This window comes from Anomaloglossus baeobatrachus, chromosome 2 (genome assembly GCF_048569485.1).
Source record: "Anomaloglossus baeobatrachus isolate aAnoBae1 chromosome 2, aAnoBae1.hap1, whole genome shotgun sequence".
NCBI lineage: Eukaryota > Metazoa > Chordata > Amphibia > Anura > Aromobatidae > Anomaloglossus > Anomaloglossus baeobatrachus.
Window position 1 is genome coordinate 108,736,246 of NC_134354.1, and position 21,427 is coordinate 108,757,672.

Genomic DNA, 21,427 nt, shown 5'->3' on the forward strand with positions numbered 1-21,427 from the left:
TGGAATCTCTCCGCTCGGTCATCGCTTCGATGTCACAAGGAGACTTCCTAGCATCGATCGACATCAAGGATGCTTATCTCCATGTGCCGATCGCACCCGAACATCAACGCTTTTTGCGTTTCGCCATCGGGGACGAACACCTTCAGTTCGTGGCTTTGCCTTTCGGCCTGGCGACAGCCCCAAGGGTGTTCACCAAGGTCATGGCATCTGTTGTGGCGGTCCTACACTCTCAGGGCCACTCGGTGATTCCCTACTTAGACGATCTTCTGGTCAGGGCACCCTCTCAGATGGCGTGTCAAAACAGCCTTTCCGTCGCTCTGGCGACTCTCCAGCAGTTCGGGTGGATCATCAACTTCCCAAAATCCAAGTTGACACCGACCCAATCACTGACGTACCTTGGGATGGAGTTTCATACTCAGTCAGCAGTAGTCATGCTACCGCTGGACAAACAGCTTTCGCTGCAGGCAGGGGTGCAATCTCTTCTTCGGGGCCAGTCACACCCCTTGAGGCGCCTCATGCACTTCCTGGGGAAGATGGTGGCAGCGATGGAGGCAGTGCCCTTCGCGCAATTCCATCTGCGGCCACTCCAGTGGGACATTCTCCGCAAATGGGACAGGAGGTCGACTGCCCTCGACAGGAACGTCTCTCTTTCCCTTGCAACCAAGATGTCACTTCAGTGGTGGCTCCTTCCCAACTCTCTGTCGCAGGGAAATTCCTTCCTACCCCCCACCTGGGCTGTGGTCACCACGGACGCGAGCCTGTCAGGGTGGGGGGCGGTTTTTCTCCATCACAGGGCTCAGGGAACCTGGACTCCGATAGTCATCCCTTCAGATCAATATTCTGGAGATAAGGGCAGTGTATCTAGCCCTATTGGCCTTTCATCGGTGGCTGGAGGGCAGGCAGATCCGGATCCAGTCGGACAACGCCACTGCCGTCGCATACATCAACCACCAAGGCGGCACTCGCAGTCGTCAAGCCTTCCAGGAAGTCCGACGAATTCTGCAGTGGGTGGAAGCCACAGCTTCCACCATCTCCGCAGTTCACATCCCGGGCGTAGAAAACTGGGAAACAGATTTTCTCAGTCGACAGGGCATGGACGCGGGGGAATGGTCTCTTCACCCAGACGTGTTTCGAGAGATCGGTTGCCGCTGGGGAATGCCGGACGTCGATCTCATGGCGTCACGGCACAACAACAAAGTCCCGGCATTCATGGCCCGGTCTCAAGATCACAGAGCTCTGGCGGCGGACGCATTAGTTCAGGATTGGTCGCAGTTTCGACTGCCCTATGTATTTCCTCCTCTGGCGATGCTGCCCAGAGTGCTGCGCAAAATCAGGTCCGACTGTCGTCGCGCCATTCTCGTCGCCCCAGATTGGCCGAGGCGGTCGTGGTACCCGGATCTGTGGCATCTCACGGTGGGTCAACCGTGGGCGCTCCCAGACCGCCCAGACTTGCTGTCACAAGGGCCATTTTTCCATCTGAATTCTGCGGCCCTCAACCTGACTGTGTGGCCATTGAGTCCTGGCTCCTAGCGTCCTCAGGGTTATCTCAAGATGTCATTGCCACTATGAGACAGGCCAGGAAACCAACGTCCGCCAAGATCTATCACAGGTCTTGGAGGATCTTCTTATCCTGGTGCTCTGATAATGGTTTAACTCCCTGGCCCTTTGCCTTACCCACTTTTCTTTCATTCCTTCAATCTGGAATGAACAAGGGTTTGTCTCTCGGCTCTCTCAAGGGACAAGTATCGGCGCTATCCGTATTTTTTCAAAGGCGTCTAGCCAGGCTTCCGCAGGTCCGCACGTTCCTGCAGGGAGTTTGCCACATAGTCCCACCTTACAAGCGTCCGCTGGAACCCTGGGACCTTAACAGGGTGCTAACGGCTCTTCAGAAACCACCTTTCGAGCCGCTGCGGGATTTATCACGTCTTTCGCAGAAGGTGGCATTTCTAGTGGCAGTTACATCGCTCCGTAGAGTGCCGGAGCTGGCAGCGCTGTCATGCAAAGCCCCCTTCCTGGTTTTTCACCAGGATAAGGTGGTTCTGCGTCCGGTCCGGAATTTCTCCCTAAGGTGGTATCCCCTTTTCATCTCAATCAGGATATCTCCTTACCTTCATTTTGCCCTCATCCAATTCACCAATGTGAAAAGGATTTGCACTCATTAGATCTGGTGAGAGCACTCCGGCTCTACGTGTCTCGCACGGCGCCCCTGCGCCGTTCAGATGCCCTCTTTGTCCTTGTCGCTGGCCAGCGTAAGGGTTCGCAGGCTTCCAGGTCAACCTTGGCTCGGTGGATCAAGGAACCGATTCTTGAAGCCTACCGTTCTTCTGGGCTTCCGCTTCCTTTGGGGCTGAAAGCCCATTCTACCAGAGCCGTGGGTGCGTCCTGGGCATTGCGGCACCGGGCTACGGCTCAGCAGGTGTGTCAGGCAGCTACCTGGTCTAGTCTGCACACTTTCACGAAACACTATCAGGTGCATACCTATGCTTCGGCAGACGCCAGTCTAGGTAGGCGAGTCCTTCAGGCAGCGGTTGCCCACCTGTAAGAGAGGGTCGTTTTCGGCTTTTTTTTATCGAGGTATTCTTTTACCCACCCAGGGACTGCTTTTGGACGTCCCAATTGTCTGGGTCTCCCAATGGAGCGACAAAGAAGAAGGGAATTTTGTTTACTTACCGTAAATTCCTTTTCTTCTAGCTCCTATTGGGAGACCCAGCACCCGCCCCTGTTCCCTTCGGGCTGTTTGTTCTTTTGTGTACACATGTTGTTCATGTTGAATGGTTCTTTTGGTTCATGGTTTTCAGTTCTCCGAACATCCTTCGGATTGAATTTACCTTAGACCAATTTATAAGTTTCCTCCTTCCTGCTTTTGCACCAAAACTGAGGAGCCCGTGATGCACGGGAGGGTGTATAGGCAGAGGGGAGGGGTTACACTTTTTAAAGTGTAATACTTTGTGTGGCCTCCGGAGGCAGAAGCTATACACCCAATTGTCTGGGTCTCCCAATAGGAGCTAGAAGAAAAGGAATTTACGGTAAGTAAACAAAATTCCCTTTTTTTTGGCTTGTCGCCACACTGATCGTGCCAACCTTAAAATAGGCAACAGCCTCGGGACATTCGCCCTGTCCGACTCCAGAAAGCCCAACAGACAGTCTGCCCCTACCGCACGTGCCAAATGATCCTCTGAGTCAGGCAGCTGACAGTCCAGCATCCATGTACCCAGCATCTTGAGTTGTCCTGCTAAATAGTATAGGAAAAATTCTGGTAAGGCCATCCCTCCCAATGACTTAGATCTCTGTAGGATGGACATTCGGAGTTTAGGCCGAGCCTTCCCCCAAATAAAGGATGAGGTGAGTGAGTTAAGTGTGGAGAAGAAGGACCTGGGCACCAGCACCGCACTATGTTGCAGAGCATAGCTAAGCTTAGGAAGCAAAATCATTTTAATTAAATTTATCCTTCCGACCACTGAGAGTGGCAATTTTCCCCATAAGTTATACTTAAGTTTGACATGATCTAAAAGTGGTAATATATTCATCTTAAGATCCATTGTGTGGTCTTTCTGAATATGTATACCTAAATATTTGAAGCTAGATACAACAGGCAAGGGTGACACATCATCCATCGGGACCTCTGACCCATGTGTTAATGGCATTAGGGCTGACTTGTCCCAGTTAATATAAAGGCTGGAGAGTTCTCCAAATCTATTTATAGCTTCAATGACGACTGGCAAAGTGGCACGTGCCCTATCCATGAAGACAACCATATCATCTGCGTATAGGCCAATAGTGTCTGTGCGATCTGCTATGGTAATTCCCGTGATAGATGGACAGCCCAGTGATTCTTACTATGAAGACTAACCAAGGTGTTGGTAAACCCTTTTGGAGGTTAAACCCCTTTTGGCTGAAACTAATAGATCAAAGTGGTAGAACTCTGACCCAAATAGAGGATTTCCTGGAAGCCCACCCTAAACCCTGGAATATTAACTTGGTGTGGGACACTCTTAAAGCCTACCTTAGAGGGTGTTTGTCTTCAACCATAACATATCTTAAAAGAGTGACTAAAACTGAGGATGATATAGTAGAGGGGAGACTTAGGGACTCGGAGGCAATATATATATCTGCCCCAACCGATGGAAATAGGGCGGCCTGGATGCAATCATAGGTTATATATGCAGCACTCTGAGACCATGTCCAAATGCAAATTTTTCTTTACCCGACAATCATATTTTGAGCTTGGAAATCAATCCAGTAAATTATTGGCATATATGGTTAGGAAACACAACACTTCAAATACAATATTGGGTATACGGAGGATGGATGGCTCAATAGCTACATCCCCTGAGGATATTTTAGAGTGCTTTTGTGAATACTATAGAACCCTATACACTTCTAGAAATCCTCATGGAGTTCAAAGTTGCGTGACATATTTGTCGGATTTGGAGTTTCCCACTTTGAGTGGATCACAACGGGAGTCTCTGCAGGCGGACATCACACTGGATGAAGTGGTTACTGCCATCTCGGCTATGGCTAGGGGGAAATCTCCGGGTCCAGATGGCCTTCCCATAGAATTCTATAGTAAATATTGTGACGCATTGGACCCGATTCTTTTAGAGGTTTTCTCACATTTTTCAGCCGGCGACTCTCTACCTGCCTTCTTGTACGAAGCACATATAGTCGTGCTGAGGAAGGAGGGTAAAGACTAGACTGCGGTTCGTACCGTCCTATATCCCTAGTTAACGTGGATTATAAGATCTTTACGAAAATACTGGCGTCCAGGCTTAATTCAGTCATATTGAGTATAGTTCACCCAGATCAAACCGGATTTATACCTGGGAAAAACAGCTCTATAAATATAAGACGGGTCCAGTCCATAGTGCAATATAGCACACCGGTCCAGGAGAACGAGTGGGCCTTGGCCTCGCTGGATGCGGCCAAGGCATTTGACTCGGTAGAATGGCCATTTTTATTTGCCTGCCTCCACAGATTCGCCTTTGGGCCTAAATTCAGTAATTGGATTCATATGTTGTATAGGTCCCCGACAGCCAGGATACTAGTCAATGGTGCTATGTCTACACCCTTCTCATTGAATCGGGGCACAAGACAGGGATGCCCTCTGTCTCCAGCATTATTTGCACTAGTTATTGAAGCTTTGGCAATTAGAATCCGCTCTCATCCACAAATCACTGGAATCACTATAGCCGACCGCACAGATCAAATAGGATTGTATGCGGATGACATGGTTGTCTTCTTAGATCGAGTGCAAGAGACTCTACCGGTGGTTATAGACACTATAGATAAATTTGGGGCGTTTTCGGGACTACGCATCAACTGGGATAAGTCTGCTTTGATGCCATTAATGCATGGGTCTGGAATTTCAATGGAGGGTAGGTCACCTGCAAGTGGTAACTAGCTTTAAATACCTGGGAATACACATACAGAAAGACCATACACTAGACCTGCAGACGAGTATAACACCACTTCTGGAGCACGTTAAACTTAAATATAACTTGTGGAGCAAGCTACCGCTGTCAGTGGTTGGCAGAATAAATTTAATCAAAATGATATTACTTCCAAAGCTTAGTTATACACTACAACATAGTGCAGTATCAGTACCCAAATCCTTCTTCTCAATGTTGAACTCGCTTACTACCTCTTTCATATGGGGTAAATCGAGACCCAAACTTCGGTTATCCATTTTACAGATATCCAAAAGACTGGGAGGGATGGCTTTACCGGAGTTCTTCCTCTACTACCTCGCGGGACAGCTTAGCGCACTAGAGACTTGGATGCCTGGATGTCAGCTGCCAAACTCTGAGAGTCACTTGGCACACGCGGCTGGGACTGATTGTTTAGTGGGTTTTCTGGAATCAGATGGACTGAGAACACCACGGCAATTACCCCTCCTCAAATTGGCAAGATTAGTTTGGCAACAAGCCAAGAGGGTGGTACACTTCGAAGGGGTGGTGGCGGAACTCCCATTATGGGGAAATAGCCACTTCCATACTCTGGGAGATCACCCCTCGGCGCAGTTCTGGGCCACTCACAGCGTCAGTGCATTAGGTGATCTTTTTGTCCCGGGAACCACAACCTTCAAGTCCTTTGAACAAGTCCAGACTGAATATAATGTTCCAAGATCAGTTTTTTAGATACCTGCAGATTCGCACAGCGATCCAATCCCACAAACCAGAAAATTGGAGTGAGGAAATTCCTATGATAGGTACCGTATTTTTCGGACTATAAGACGCACTGGACTATAAGACGCACCCTTGTTTTAGAGGAGGAAAAAATCAAAGTAAAAGAATGTGGTCATGACACACTGTTATTTTACTGCTGACAGTGTTACTGAGGTAATAATATCCCCAAATTCTGTCCTCATATCCTCCATTCTGGGTACCTTCCAGGTATCTATGGCCCCCATCGTGGAATATGTATGTTCCCCATCATTATATGTGTGATCCTCCAATCTGGTGTGTGTGTGTGTGTGTGTATATAGTTATAGTGTGTGTGTGTGTGTGTGTGTGTGTGTGTGTATGTGTATATATATATATATATATATATATATATATATATATATATATATATATATATATATATATATAGTTATATAGTTATATATATATATATATATATATATATATATATATATATATATATATATATAGTTATATAGTGTGTGTGTGTGTGTGTGTGTGTGTGTATATAGTTATATATAGTGTGTGTGTGTGTGTGTGTGTGTGTGTGTGTGTGTGTGTGTGTAAATATATATATGATCCAACCCCATCCAGGTGTACAGTAATGCCTATACTATATTATTTATTGCCTTACTTTTACTGATGTGATGCTCACCATGCTTCAGTTTGGTCCTGGCATTACAAACAAAGTCTCCCATCTCTCAAGGACCTGCAGTGATGTAATGAAGAGGCGGGCACTGTGCTGTCCTGTGCTGTTCTGTGCTGTTCTGGCCCACCTCTCTTCATTACATCACTGTAGGTCCTTGTCAGCTACGGGAGACTGTTTCTAGTGCAGAGGAAGGATCAAAGTGAAAGTAATTTGAGCCCTCAGCACAGAGACTGCGGCTGTGCTGTGAAGGTATGCTGTGCTCTGGCCCGGACACTGCAGTGATCTGTACTTCCCCCGGGCCAGACATGACTGCAGCGGCACCCTGCTCCTGCCTCCTAAACAGCGGACACACAGTCTCCCCAGCCGCTGCAGGAAGCCGGCGTCTGGAGCTCCCACGTGTGACCGCTGTTTACATTAAACAAGTATTCATTAGCTGCTCCTCACACCCGCTGACTGCAGAGAGAGGTGGGCGGGGAGCAGCTAATGAATATTCGTTTACTTTAAGCAGCGGGCACACGTGGTTTCTCCAGCCGCCAGCATCCTGCAGCAGCGACCCTCCCTGCCTCCTATGATCCCACTGCATAGCGCTGACTCCCCACAGCTCCCTACCCCACAGCTTCAGACCATAAGACGCACCCCACACTTTCCTCCCAAATTTGGAGGAAAAAAAGTGCGTCTTATGGTCCGAAAAATACGGTATTCTAAAATCACAAGGACCTCGAGGCCTAATCTCAGCTATATATACTTACCTGTTGTCGGTGGGGGTGGAGTCGGACCCCTTGCCAGCCCAGGATAGATGGAAATCTCTAATTCCCTCTCTACAGGGAGAGGAATGGGAAGAGATATTGGAATCTCCGACTGCGCTATCCCCTTCGGTTAATAATAAGTTGATTCAATGCTACATTATCCACCAGGCATACCTTACTCCAACTCGATTATTTAGTATGGGCCGTTTTTGTACATCGGAGTGCCCGAGGTGTCATCTCTCAGGGGCAAATTTCATACATATGATCTGGAGCTGTCCTAATATATCCTCGTACTGGCAGGGAGTGACATCTCTGCTGACATCGATTGTGTCGATTTCTGTTTTGTGTGACCCTTTGATATGCCTGTTTGGGGTGGTGGAGGAAGAGTCCTGGGATCATTACATGACAATATTCCTCAGAGAGGCATTGTTTCTGGCTAGGAAATTAATAGCTCTGAGGTGGATGGGAGATTCGAATCCAACTGTGCGGTCCTGGGTTAAACTAGTCAATGCAACCATAGTCTATGAGCGGGTGGTATATTATAATAGGGGGTGCCCGGGAAAATTTAACAAAATCTGGGGTTTGTGGAATTCTTCTCCAGACACACTTGCGGAGGTCTGAGGGAGATTATGCGGATAATGGTGGTTCCCGTTAGATGTTGGGATATGAAACGCTGTCCAATGGTATATTGAGGTATAATAATGCAATGTGGCTGTTGTTGTTGTTCGTTCCTTCTTGCTTTTTCTATTGCTCTTTCTATCTTGTTTTCAAAATATGGTCATGCTGATAGTTAGAGCTGTTCTTATGCTCAATATAAAATTAGATATATATGCAAATGATAAGTATGGATAATAACATTGTTCTATCTTAAGTGCTAAAGATATTATGGACTTTATATGACTATTCATTGTTATATTCAAATATTACTGTCTACAGTCAGGGCCAGAAATATTTGGACAGTGACACAAGTTTTGTTATTTTAGCTGTTTACAAAAACATGTTCAGAAAAACAATTATATATATAGTATGGGCTGAAAGTGCACACTCCCAGCTGCAATATGAGAGTTTTCACATCCAAATCGGAGAAAGGGTTTAGGAATCATAGCTCTGTAATGCATAGCCTCCTCTTTTTCAAGGGACCAAAAGTAATTGGACAAGGGACTCTAAGGGCTGCAATTAACTCTGAAGGCGTCTCCCTCGTTAACCTGTAATCAATGAAGTAGTTAAAAGGTCTGGGGTTGATTACAGGTGTGTGGTTTTGCATTTGGAAGCTGTTGCTGTGACCAGACAACATGCGGTCTAAGGAACTCTCAATTGAGGTGAAGCAGAACATCCTGAGGCTGAAAAAAAAGAAAAAATCCATCAGAGAGATAGCAGACATGCTTGGAGTAGCAAAATCAACAGTCTGGTACATTCTGAGAAAAAAGGAATTGACTGGTGAGCTGGGGAACTCAAAAAGGCCTGGGCGTCCACGGATGACAACAGTGGTGGATGATCGCCGCATACTTTCTTTGGTGAAGAAGAATCCGTTCACAACATCAACTGAAGTCCAGAACACTCTCAGTGAAGTAGGTGTATCTGTCTCTAAGTCAACAGTAAAGAGAAGACTCCATGAAAGTAAATACAAAGGGTTCACATCTAGATGCAAACCATTCATCAATTCCAAAAATAGACAGGCCAGAGTTAAATTTGCTGAAAAACACCTCATGAAGCCAGCTCAGTTCTGGAAAAGTATTCTATGGACAGATGAGACAAAGATCAACCTGTACCAGAATGATGGGAAGAAAAAAGTTTGGAGAAGAAAGGGAACGGCACATGGTCCAAGGCACACCACATCCTCTGTAAAACATGGTGGAGGCAACGTGATGGCATGGGCATGCATGGCTTTCAATGGCACTGGGTCACTTGTGTTTATTGATGACATAACAGCAGACAAGAGTAGCCGAATGAATTCTGAAGTGTACCGGGATATACTTTCAGCCCAGATTCAGCCAAATGCCGCAAAGTTGATCGGACGGCGCTTCATAGTACAGATGGACAATGACCCCAAGCATACAGCCCAAGCTACCCAGGAGTTCATGAGTGCTAAAAAGTGGAACATTCTGCAATGGCCAAGTCAATCACCAGATCTTAACCCAATTGAGCATGCATTTCACTTTCTCAAATCCAGACTTAAGACGGAAAGACCCACAAACAAGCAAGACCTGAAGGCTGCGGCTGTAAAGGCCTGGAAAAGCATTAAGAAGGAGGAAACCCAGCGTTTGGTGATGTCCATGGGTTCCAGACTTAAGGCAGTGATTGCCTCCAAAGGATTCGCAACAAAATATTGAAAATAAAAATATTTTGTTTGGGTTTGGTTTATTTGTCCAATTACTTTTGACCTCCTAAAATGTGGAGTGTTTGTAAAGAAATGTGTACAATTCCTACAATTTCTATCAGATATTTTTGTTCAAACCTTCAAATTAAACGTTACAATCTGCACTTGAATTCTGTTGTAGAGGTTTCATTTCAAATCCAATGTGGTGGCATGCAGAGCCCAACTCGCGAAAATTGTGTCACTGTCCAAATATTTCTGGACCTAACTGTATATACTGAGCTATTTTTATATGGCAAATGTCAGTTGTACCATGTTTGAAATTGTTAATAAAACGAAGTTAAAAAAAACCTGTTAGATGGATTCGTAACTGGCTTAGTGATCGGAGTCATAGAGTGGTCATAAATGGCTGCACATCCAGTTGGAAGACTGTCTCAAGTGGGGTATCACAGGGCTCTATTACAGAGGGACCTTTGTCCCCAATCTCAGTGTTCCCCGATCCCAGTGTTTTCGAGCCCAACACTCCACTCCCAACCCCCCTGATCTGTGTCCCCAAAGTCTTCAGTCACACCCGTTCCTGAGGCCCATAATCGGGTTCTCTGGAGATCCCAGCTGTCAGACCCAAATCTTATCATCAACTTATTTCCTAACTTCTGGTATAAGTGTTTAACAATTAAATATGCTGCAGAGAATCTGAAGTGTGATATTTTATATTTTTTTTTTTAAATTTATTCCCTCTCCCCGACCCTAAGCCAGCACCCCCCCCCCCCCGTTCTTGCCACGTCATCCACCATGAAATTGTATTATGAACTGGGCCAGCATTAACAATATATAAAAACTGGTTTCTTCAGCTCACCTGCTGCCTGGACTGCTCAGCCTTGCGGGTGCCTGGAATCCTTCGGTCTATCCCGACCGGTAACAAGGAACGTGGAAGGAACAGAGAGGGCGATCCGGCACAAATCCTCCTTATGTTAAAACATTTGAGTCTTTATTTGAACATCATTAAAAACATCGTGAAGACCGAAAAAACGCTTAGATGGTATAGGTACAAATCATGAAAGCTTTACGCGTTTCGGACTATTAAAAACAAACAAGTCCTTAATCATAAGTGTCTCATGAAACCAAAAGAGCTACTGAAATAGACTGAATCATTAGATGAGGAAAAGGGAGGGGTGAAAGAATGTTAATTACATCAGGAAGAGGAAAGAGGAAGAGAAGGGGGGGGGAAAGCAGGTGAATATCTGGAAGTTTATTACCCTCCTATAATTAAAGCTGTGATTAAAGATTTTAATAAATAAAAATTAATCATACATGATGAACACTGATATAGAGATAAAAATCCGAAGACTGTCAAAATGGCACACATTACCAATCCCTAAGGGCAGGAATTTGTTCATTCAAAGAGTTAATACTCACAGCTATAAATATTAAGTCCAATTTCAGCAAACAAAAACCGTATATATAAACATATATGCATGGGGTAGGCATGAATGAATGCTATGCGGTATATTATATGTCATAAATCCCATCTTAGTGAGCAACAGAAAAGGAAAAACTAGGATGATATCGATCTTGTTATAAATGATCATATTAGTTATGCTCAAATACTTAAGGCAAAAATAAAAAGGGGGGGGGGGTGGCTATAACAATATAGCAGTCAGGTAATCCCAAGAGGTAAAGCACTGGAGATTTATCATCTTTCTTGGGGCTACTTGAACAGGTTGGGAAACCATGAACTTGACATAGAACAGTGTTATTTTGGATATCATTTGTTTGTGCTACTTCTTATTCTTTTTTTTTTTTTTCTTTATGTGAAGCTCGCAAGGGAGTAAAAATATAAAAAAAAAATTATTGTCCAATTGCATCTTTATTTCATCATCATTTTTCTAAGACTTATCTTACTTTCTTCCAGGAATTGTCTGCCACTGGTGAGGAGAACCCCACCTACACCCATCGCCTACATTTGGTCGATCTCCGTGCCTCATGGACAACTTTAAACAGAGATATCGCTTTTGGACTGTATGATGGCTACAAGAAAGCCGCCATATTGAAGCGCAATCTTTCCACCGAGGCCTTAAAAGGACTCAAAATTGACACTCAGCTGCAGGCTAAGAAGCTAAAACGTGGCTCCGTGCGCAGCTTTCCTCCACCCAAAATAGTTGCACCACCTGTGGTTACTGGACGGGCGGAGCGATCACCGTCAGGAGGTGCGAAATGCTACCTCGTGGCTTCTACTTAAATGTAATGGGACGTTTCCTGGCACCTCCGTTTTTGTCCCCCCGCTGATTGCTTTTGTCCCTATGATTTCCTCTAGGCGCAGATATGCTGCAGAAGCTCATTGAAGAGACTGATAAGTTTGTGGTGTTCACAGAAGAGGAGTCCGGGGTGAGCGAGCAGTTGTGCGGAAAAGCGGCCTGCCAAGACAAAGATATCTACAACCACAACTGGCTCATAGAGCTGGTGAACTGCCAGGTAGGTATTGGGGGCAGATACACGGGATCTCTTGTTGCCAAAATTGTAAGTGAAGAGTATTCAGTGCATGGGGTGTTAAACTAGATTGCAATGGGTATGTTATTTTTAATTGTGCACAATCCCTTAAATTAGTACAATAAACTGAAGATGATGCTATGAAAAGGTTAGCACCCCCTTCAAACAACACACCAATCATATTTGAGGGGTTATTGGTACAGATATTGTATTGGTCCAGAAGCTTTGTGACTTCTCTAGCATCATGATGGATCCCAGTTTCCTCCAAAATCTGATAGTTGCGTTACATGTTGGATGGTCGGTTGGGCTGGCTTATATTTAATTAACTTGTTTCTTCAGATTTTTGACTGCAGAGATATGATGCTACAAATACATGCAATGGAGCATTTTTTTTTTTTCCCCATATATTTAGAGTCCGCATTGGTTCTCTGGTCCCAAATACCTACATGTTGGCTTTCTCCACAGATGGTCCTTCGAGGAGCAGAAACAGAAGGTTGTGTGATTGTGTCTGCAGCAAAAGCCCAGCTTTTGCAGTGCCAACATCATCCTTCCTGGTATGGAGACACCCTGAAGCAGAAGACTTCATGGACATGCCAGCTTGACAGCATGCAGTACTTTGCCACCACTGAGAGCAGTCCAACCGATGGCGAGGATGGGCAATGTTGGCTGGAGGTCAGTCAGTCTTCATTATTTTAACATTACTTTACGGTCTTAAGTGTGATTTATTTTCTGTTGTCTCCTATGCTTATTTTTTGGAGAGCTCATAAATAATTTCTTTTTCAACTCAGGTTAAGAACATTGAGGAGCATCGTCACCGGAGCCTGGACTCTGTGCAGGAGCTCATGGAGAGTGGCCAAGCGGTGGGAGGCATGGTCAGCACCACCACAGGTTAGAATCGTCATGTGTTGTGAATCCTAATAGACTGTTTCCTGCTCAATAGAAATATTTTGTTTTTTTATTATGATTTTTTTACCTTCTTACAGACTGGAGTCAGCCAGCAGAAGCTCAACAAAACCAACAAGTGCAGAGAATAATCTCCCGCTGTAATTGCCACATGTACTACATCAGCTACAGTCACGATATAGACCCCGAGCTGGCTTTGCAAATTAAACCTCCCTCAACGCCATTACATCCGGAAAAGGAAGATTTGCTAAAAGGACAAGAAGGTATGTATACTGCTGCATTCAGAAGACCTTTTTTGAAACAGGAGGACAAGTATGCCAAACATGTAAAAAACAAACTCACCCATAGTAGTTCAACTGCCCTGTGCGATGTGCCCCAACGCGCATGTTTCGTATTCTTCCTCGGGGGGCCGTGACGCACAGGGCAGTTTAACTACTATGGGTGAATTTGTTTTTCACATATTTGGCATACTTGTCTAGGGGAAATATTCCTGGACTGTAATAGATTGATGGGCCCTAGGGTCATGGTGGTTGGAGACATTTATTTAACATTATGATCCAGTTGGATTATATCCACATGATATATATGACTATGTAATGTATATCAGGGGGCCCAATAATTCGTTTACAGGACTCATACTATTTTATTAGCTGTATGAATTCTTTGGTTATTTGGTTAACCATTTAATATATTTATTAGTATCCATCTAACCTTGAATTATTATTCTCTCCCTTTCTGGGTTGTTCTGCCCTTTTCTTTAGGGACTCCCTGTGTATACTTGAACATTAGATATTATACACTGTATTTTACCTCTGTAATGTCTTTAATAAAACGTTTTCTAATTTTTGCAAGAAGGTTGTATATGACTTTTGTACTTTTCGGTCATGGTTATGACTCTGGCTACTTGTAGCCCCTAGCCCTCCTGTTTCAAATACCTTTCTGTTTGGGGTGTAGTCATTATACATCATTTTTATGGTGCCATGTTCTGTCCGTATTTGTTCTATTCAGAAGACCGTTGCATATTAACAAATGCTTAGAAGATAGCCAACACATCCGGGGAACAGTTGCCTGCGTACATAGGCTCAAGTACAAGCCTGTTTAAAAAGTGCCCAATCTATGGCTCACCTGTACATCACTTAGGATGTGATAAAAAGTAGGAAAAAAAGACCAGCCTGTAGTTCTATAGAATATTGTCTATTCTATTCTGAACATATCTGAACCCCATTTATTGAACAATAGTTACTTGCCTCCTGTGTTTTGTTATATCCTCGAAAGAATTGCACAGGATTATAAAAAAAGATGGCGGCTTTCTCAGCTCTTCACTTATCCACAGATCCCACTTGGTGTTTCAGCTCACTCTTATTCACTGCAATATTAGATATAAGCTTTGGACAAGTATAGCATTCTGTCTAGATGAAACCGCTATTTCTCTGACGCCTCATTGGGGGACACAGGACCATGGGGTGTTATGCTGCCTATCCATAGGAGGACACTAAGTAGATGCAAAAGCATAGCTCCTCCTCTGCAGTATACACCCCCTGGCCGGGCCAGGCAGTCTCAGTTTTAGCTTAGTGTCTATAGGAGGCACTTCCTTTCAAGGTTTGTTATTTTTTGATGGCGACGGTTTCCTTTTGGGACCGATCTCCCACTACCATCAACGGGCGGGAACGTGGAGTGTCGCCTACACGTACCCCCTCCCGTGACGCTGGATCCTGGGCTGGACGACGGGTTCCATAGACACCGATTTTCCAAAGCCCAGGGCAGAGGCAGAATTCCTCAGCCCCTCTTTGCAGGCTCTGAGTTGAATATGGCATCAATTCCTCAGCCCCTCTTTGCAGGCTCTGAGTTGAATATGGCACCGTTGTGACCGGATACAGCAAGCTGAATCTGCTATTGTCACTGCTTGGATTGAAGCAGTGTTTAAGGTGAGATCCTCCCTGACTGGTTTCCCAGACAAAGGGAGAAAAGGCTGTGCAGGAAAGGATCCCAGGGCTGAATATACAGTATTTATTATGAGAAAGTCCCTGGCTAATGCAAGGAAGAGAGCCCCAGGAATCCTGAACACACAGTGTTAACTTTTCCCTAGCTTGCTGGCTGGACGAGGGGGGAAGTCCCTCCTGTTTGCAAACTCCTGCACAGATAATTTCCCAGTGGCAGGGGGGAGGGGGTGCCTAGAGAATCACAGAGTTCAGGGACTCACGCTGTTTATTATCTGCTCTATTTATTTGATCTAGCAGAAAAGCCAGCTGATAACCACCAGTGACACGCTGTGTGCTGACTAGAGGGAGAGGGAGGAAAACTATCAGAAGCTCCTTTCCCGCCGTTTTTTACTACCCACAGCGGGGGGGGGGCACACTGACTACTTCTTCGCGCTCTTTTAGCGATAAGCCCCGCCCCCCGCGGCCGCGATAAGCCCCCCACCCCCCAGGAAAGCGTGGGAAGATCTCCAGCCATCGGCTGATTCTGGTAAGGTGCTGCTCACTGTAGCTCTGCTGAGCATTGCTCCCCCTCCTAGCATACTCCTATCAGGAACATGCAGAATTCAAAAGGCACTAAGAGGGCTAAGGCTCACATAGTCTATTATTCAGCCTGCACTGCCTGCCACGTTGAGCTACCACGTAAACACACCTCTTCTCTCTGTGAGTCCTGTGCCCCTATAGCCCTCCAAGACCCCCCTGCCACCACCGCCGCAACCGTCAGCCCAGAGCCTAGGGCTCCCAGCCCATCGGAAGGGGCACAGTTTCTGTCCCAATCCATGGAAAAATTGTCACAGAACCTGGTGCTGGCTATGCAATGTCGTCCTCCACACCCTTCTGGGTCCCTGGACTGAACGCAGCCTGAGGATACCCCTATGGAGGATCCTTCTGAGGTAATCCGGGCACATGCTTCACCGGTTGCAGGGATCAGGAAAAGAGCACACGGCCGGGTGTCACCAGCAAACTCTCCCTCGGGACCACACAGGGCAGGCTCTCCCACACGGCTTCTGAAGAGCTGGAGGAGGGAGAATGCTGTTTGTACCAGGAGGATTCCTTGGTTTCAGCCTCCCCAGATGATTAAACTGCAATAGACTCCCTTATAGCAGCAATCAACCAAACTCTGCATGTGGAGGATCCCCCATCCACTACCACTGACCATGCGGTCTCCTTTAAGAGGGCAAGGAAACCTCAAAAGGTTTTCGCTGATCACCCTGAGTTTCAGGATATACTCACAAAGCAAAGGGAGAAGCCTGGCAGGCGCTTCGGTAACCGAAATCTCATGGAGTCCCAGTACCCTTTTGCCTCACCTGCCCCTAAGGGCTGGGCCGATCCGCCCTCGGTTGACGCCCCGGTCTCCCGTCTTACCACAAAGACGCTCCTGTCTTTACCCGATGGTTCCTCCATCAAGGACCTAACAGACAGACAGGTGGAGCACCTCGCCCGCTCTGCTTTTGAGGCTGCGGGTTCCTCCATCTCGCCCTCTTTTGCCTCTGTGTGGGTCGCAAAGGCGATCTCGGTCTGGGCAGAATCCCTTAACACTTCGCTTGAGGAATCCCAGATCACTCGTACCTTCACAGAGGTAACAGCTCAAATTGCCGCTGCGGCAGAGTACCTCATGCAGGCCTCCATGGACGCTGCTACCTGCGCAGCGTTTGCCGCCTCAAATACCATAGCCATCCGTAGAGCTCTCTGGCTCCGACAATGGCGAGCGGACTCTGCCTCCAAGAAGTCTCTCACGGGCCTCCCCTTTTTTTGCAGACCGATTGTTTGGCGAACGTCTGGACAAGCTCATTTCTGACGCCACGGGAGTAAAGAGTACCTCCCTCCCCCAGCTGAAGTCCAGGACGTCCTTCCCCAGACGTCCACAGTCCTCGTTCCGCTCCTTTCGGAACTCATTTGGTTGGTCAACACCCCGTGCTGTCCACGCCACCAGCCGCGGACTATGCAGGGACCGAAACCTACTTCGTCATGGCAGCCTAGACCGAAACAGTCCAGGACTAGGGAGACTCGTCCACGACGTTTTCCCCCCTCATGACTCATTCGGTGCCCCGGAAGACACACTCATTGTAGGAGGTCGACTGCGGCTCTTTCAACACATCTGGGTTGCCGCCTCAGACGACAAATGGGTGCGAGACCTTGTGTCTTCCGGTCGGTTACCACATAGAATTTCGGACCCGACCCCCGAGTCGGTTCTAACAGCAGGAGTGATAATACCTGTCCCAGACGACGAGAAGTTCGGGGGTTTTTATTCCAACCTCTTTGTGGTCCACAAAAAGGATGGGTCAGTTCGACCCATCCTGGACCTCAAACACCTAAACAAGCATGTGCACGTACGGAGATTCAGAATGGAGTCCCTAAGGTCCATTATTGCATATATGGTCGAAGGGGAATTCCTCACATCCATAGACATCAAGGACGCGTACCTGCACATACCCATCGCCCCAGATCACCAAAAGTTCCACCGCTTTGCAATTCAGGACTCCCACTTTCAATTCGTAGCTCTACCCTTCGGCCTTGCCACCGCAACAAGGGTCTTCACCAAAGTCATGGCGGCCGCCATGAGCGTCCTTCACGTCAGGGGAGTGGTCGTTCTCCCTTACTTGGACGACCTCCTCATCAAGGCCCCCTCCTTCCGCGACTGCTCAACCAGCGTACAGATCACTGTGGACACCCTATCCCGCTTAGGGTGGCTAGTGAATCTGGACAAATCATCCCCGGTCCCATCACGATCCATCACCTTCCTGGACATGTCCCTGGACACCCGTTGGGGCTTGATCCTTCTCCCTCAGGACAAGGCGATCGCTCTTCAACGAGCGGTAAGTTGCCTTCTACGTCCTCCGTCTCGCTCCATTCGATTCAGCATGAAAGTGCTCGGCAGGATGGTGGCGGCTATGGAAGCAGTACCCTTTGCTCAACTGCACCTCCGCCCACTGCAGCTAGCCCTTCTAGCGGCCTGGGACAAGAGCCCCTTCTCCCTGGACAGACATCTTCACCTGACGCCTTCAGTCAGGTACGCACTCCGCTGGTGGCTTCGGTCCTCATCCCTATTGAAGGGGAGATCTTTTCTCCCAGTGAACTGGCTGGTCCTGACCACGGATCCCAGCCTCCTAGGCTGGGGAGCAGTGTATCGGCACCACACTGCTCAAGGACGTTGGATGCCCCAGGAGTCTTCCCTACCCATAAACACCCTGGAACTCCGCGCGATCTTCCTCGCGCTCAGAGCGTTCTGCCCTCTGCTAGCGGGTCGTCAGATTCGAGTCCAATCGGATAATGCGACAGCTGTAGCCTATATCAATCGGTAGGGGGGCATCCGCAGCAAAGCGGCTTATCTCGAGGCCCACAAGATCCTCAGCTGGGCCGAATCAACGGGATCAGTGATATCAGCGGTACACATACCGGGGGTAGAGAACTGGGCAGCAGACTTTCTAAGTCGCCAAGGCCTGGCCGCCGGAGAATGGTCTCTCCACCCAGATGTGTTTCTACACATCTGCACTCGCTGGGGCACACCAGACGTGGACCTAATGGCCTCAAGGTTGAATGCAAAGGTACCCGCGTTCATAGCCAGGTCACGCGACCCGCAGTCCATCGGCGCGGATGCTCTAGTCTGCTCCTGGCACCACTTCCGCCTGCCTTACGTATTTCCACCTCTACCCCTGCTGTCGCGGGTAATCAGGAAGATCAAGGCAGAGGGAGTCCCGGTGATACTGATAGCACCGGACTGGCCCAGGCGCGCCTGGTACGCCGAATTAGTACAAATGCTAGCAGACGTACCGTGGCGCCTTCCAGACATCCCAGACTTGCTGACCCAAGGGCCCATTTCCCATCAGAACTCCAGAGCCCTGAAGCTCACGGCATGGCCATTGAGACCTGGGTATTAACAAGAGCGGGATTCTCCCCCGCGGTTATTTCCACCATGATCAGCGCCCGAAAGCCTGCTTCATCCCGCATTTACCACCGTACGTGGAAAATCTTCCTTTCATGGTGCAGAGAAACTAACGTCCAGCCTATGCCTCTGGCCATCCCCAGAATTCTCGACTTTCTACAGTCTGGCTTGCAAGCGGAGTTGGCTCTCAGTTCCCTTAAAGGGCAGGTCTCAGCGCTCTCAATCTTCTACCAATGCCGCCTGGCTCAAAAACCGCAAGTCAAGACCTTCCTCCAGGGCGTTTCCTATCTAGTTCCCCCGTACAAAGGGCCGCTGGACCCATGGGACCTCAACCTCGTTCCGGACGGTCTCCAGAGGTCTCCCTTTGAACCCCTCAAGGAATTCTCCCTTGCTCTTCTGTCCTGGAAGGTAACATTCCTGGTGGCAATTACGTCCATCAGATGGGTTTCGGAGCTAGCAGCACTCTCTTGCCGCGAGCCTTTCCTGATCTTTCACCAGGACAAGGTGGTTCTGCTCCCCCTTTCGGATTTCCTTCCAAAGGTTCTTACCCCGTTTCATTTGAACGAGGACATTGTTCTGCCTTCATTTTGTCCACACCCAGTTCATAGGGTGGAAAGGTCTCTGCATTCGTTAGACCTCGTCAGAGCTCTCAGATATTACATATCCAGGACAGCCCCCTTTAGGAAAACATACTCTTTGTTCGTCATTCCTGAGGGGCCTAAGAAGGGACAGGCAGCTTCAAAGGCGACTCTGGCTCGCTGGATTAGCTCTGCGATCCATGAAGTCTACCGCCTGCAACTCAAGCCCATTCCTAGTGGGCTGCGGGCCCATTCCACACGAGCAGTTGGCGCTTCGTGGGCCATTCGGCATCAGGCTTCAGTGGAACAGGTGTGTAAGGCTGCGACCTGGTCCAGCAAGGAGAAAGTACGGGACTCAGCACCAATTCCAGGATAGGAAAAATATAAATCCAACGAAAAATATATAAAAGTATAGAAACTTTATTCAACGATTAAAAATCCAAGAAAAACATCATCGGTTCCATGAAAACATCATGGCTTGACGCGTTTCGGACATTTGGAATGTAGATAAGTCCTTAATCATAAGCATGCTTATGATTAAGGACTTATCTACATTCCAACTGTCCGAAACGCATCAAGCCATGATGTTTTCATGGAACCGATGATGTTTTTCTTGGATTTTTAATCGTTGAATAAAGTTTCTACACTTTTATATATTTTTCGTTGGATTTACATTTTTCCTATCCTGGAATTGGTGCTGAGTCCCGTCCTTTCTCCTTGCTATTGCCTCTACGGACCTGCCTGTCCGGTGGACATCCTGCGTCCCATCTGAACTGAGCGGATACATATACGGGTGAGCTGAATTTTTTTGCGACCTGGTCTAGCCTACATACTTTTTCAAAGCATTACAGAGTCCATACCCAGGTTTCAACTGAGGCAAATCTGGGTAGGAAAATTCTGCAAACGGCAGAAGAGCACCTCTCTCAGTAGGCGCTCCAGGCTGTCTGGGACTGGTTCCTAGTCCTTGGGTTGTGTTGTCTTCTTTTATGTTTCCCACCCATGGACTGCTTTAGGACGTCCCATGTTCCTGTGTCCCCCAATGAGGCGTCAGAGAAAAACGGATTTTCTTTTTCGCTCCTAATTGGGAGACCCAGACAATTGGGTGTATAGCTATTGCCTCCGGAGGCCACACAAAGTATTACACTTAAAAGTGTAAGGCCCCTCCCCTTCTGGCTATACACCCCCAGTGGGATCACTGGCTCACCAGTTTTGTGCTTTGTGCGAAGGAGGCAACACATCCACGCATAGCTCCACTGTTTAGTCAGCAGCAGCTGCTGACTATGTCGGATGGAAGAAAAGTGGGCCCATACAGGGCTCCCAGCATGCTCCCTTCTCACCCCACTTCATGTCGGAGGTGTTTGTTAAGGTTGAGGTACCCATTGCGGGTACGGAGGCTGGAGCCCACATGCTGCTTCCTTCCCCATCCCTTTTTACAGGGCTCTGGGTGAAGTGGGATTCTATCGGTCTCCAGGCACTGAGACCGTGCTCCATCCACAGCCCCTGGTATCTGCTGGACATGGAGCGGAGTATCTTCAGGGACATGGCCCTGCTACATGGAGGTACTCTGTGTCCCTGTGGGGACCGCGCAGACACACGGCAGCACTGCTGGGTGTGTTAGTGCGCCAGGGACAGCGGCGCTGTCCGCACTAGTGCCATCGCACACCACAGCGTTGCTGGGTGTGTTAGTGTATTGGGAGACTACTGCGCTA

At 47.6% G+C, this 21,427-nt stretch overlaps 1 protein-coding gene across 1 annotated transcript in view; it reads left to right on the forward strand.

Moving 5' to 3' along the window:
* Positions 1-21,427, forward strand: part of BLTP2 (bridge-like lipid transfer protein family member 2) — a 193,338-nt gene that overhangs the window by 129,793 nt on the left and 42,118 nt on the right. The window contains exons 24-28 of the mRNA XM_075335259.1: positions 11,804-12,098; positions 12,206-12,363; positions 12,844-13,050; positions 13,167-13,266; positions 13,362-13,544. Coding sequence (XP_075191374.1) covers positions 11,804-12,098; positions 12,206-12,363; positions 12,844-13,050; positions 13,167-13,266; positions 13,362-13,544 — 943 coding nt within the window. The remainder of the gene's footprint in view (positions 1-11,803; positions 12,099-12,205; positions 12,364-12,843; positions 13,051-13,166; positions 13,267-13,361; positions 13,545-21,427) is intronic.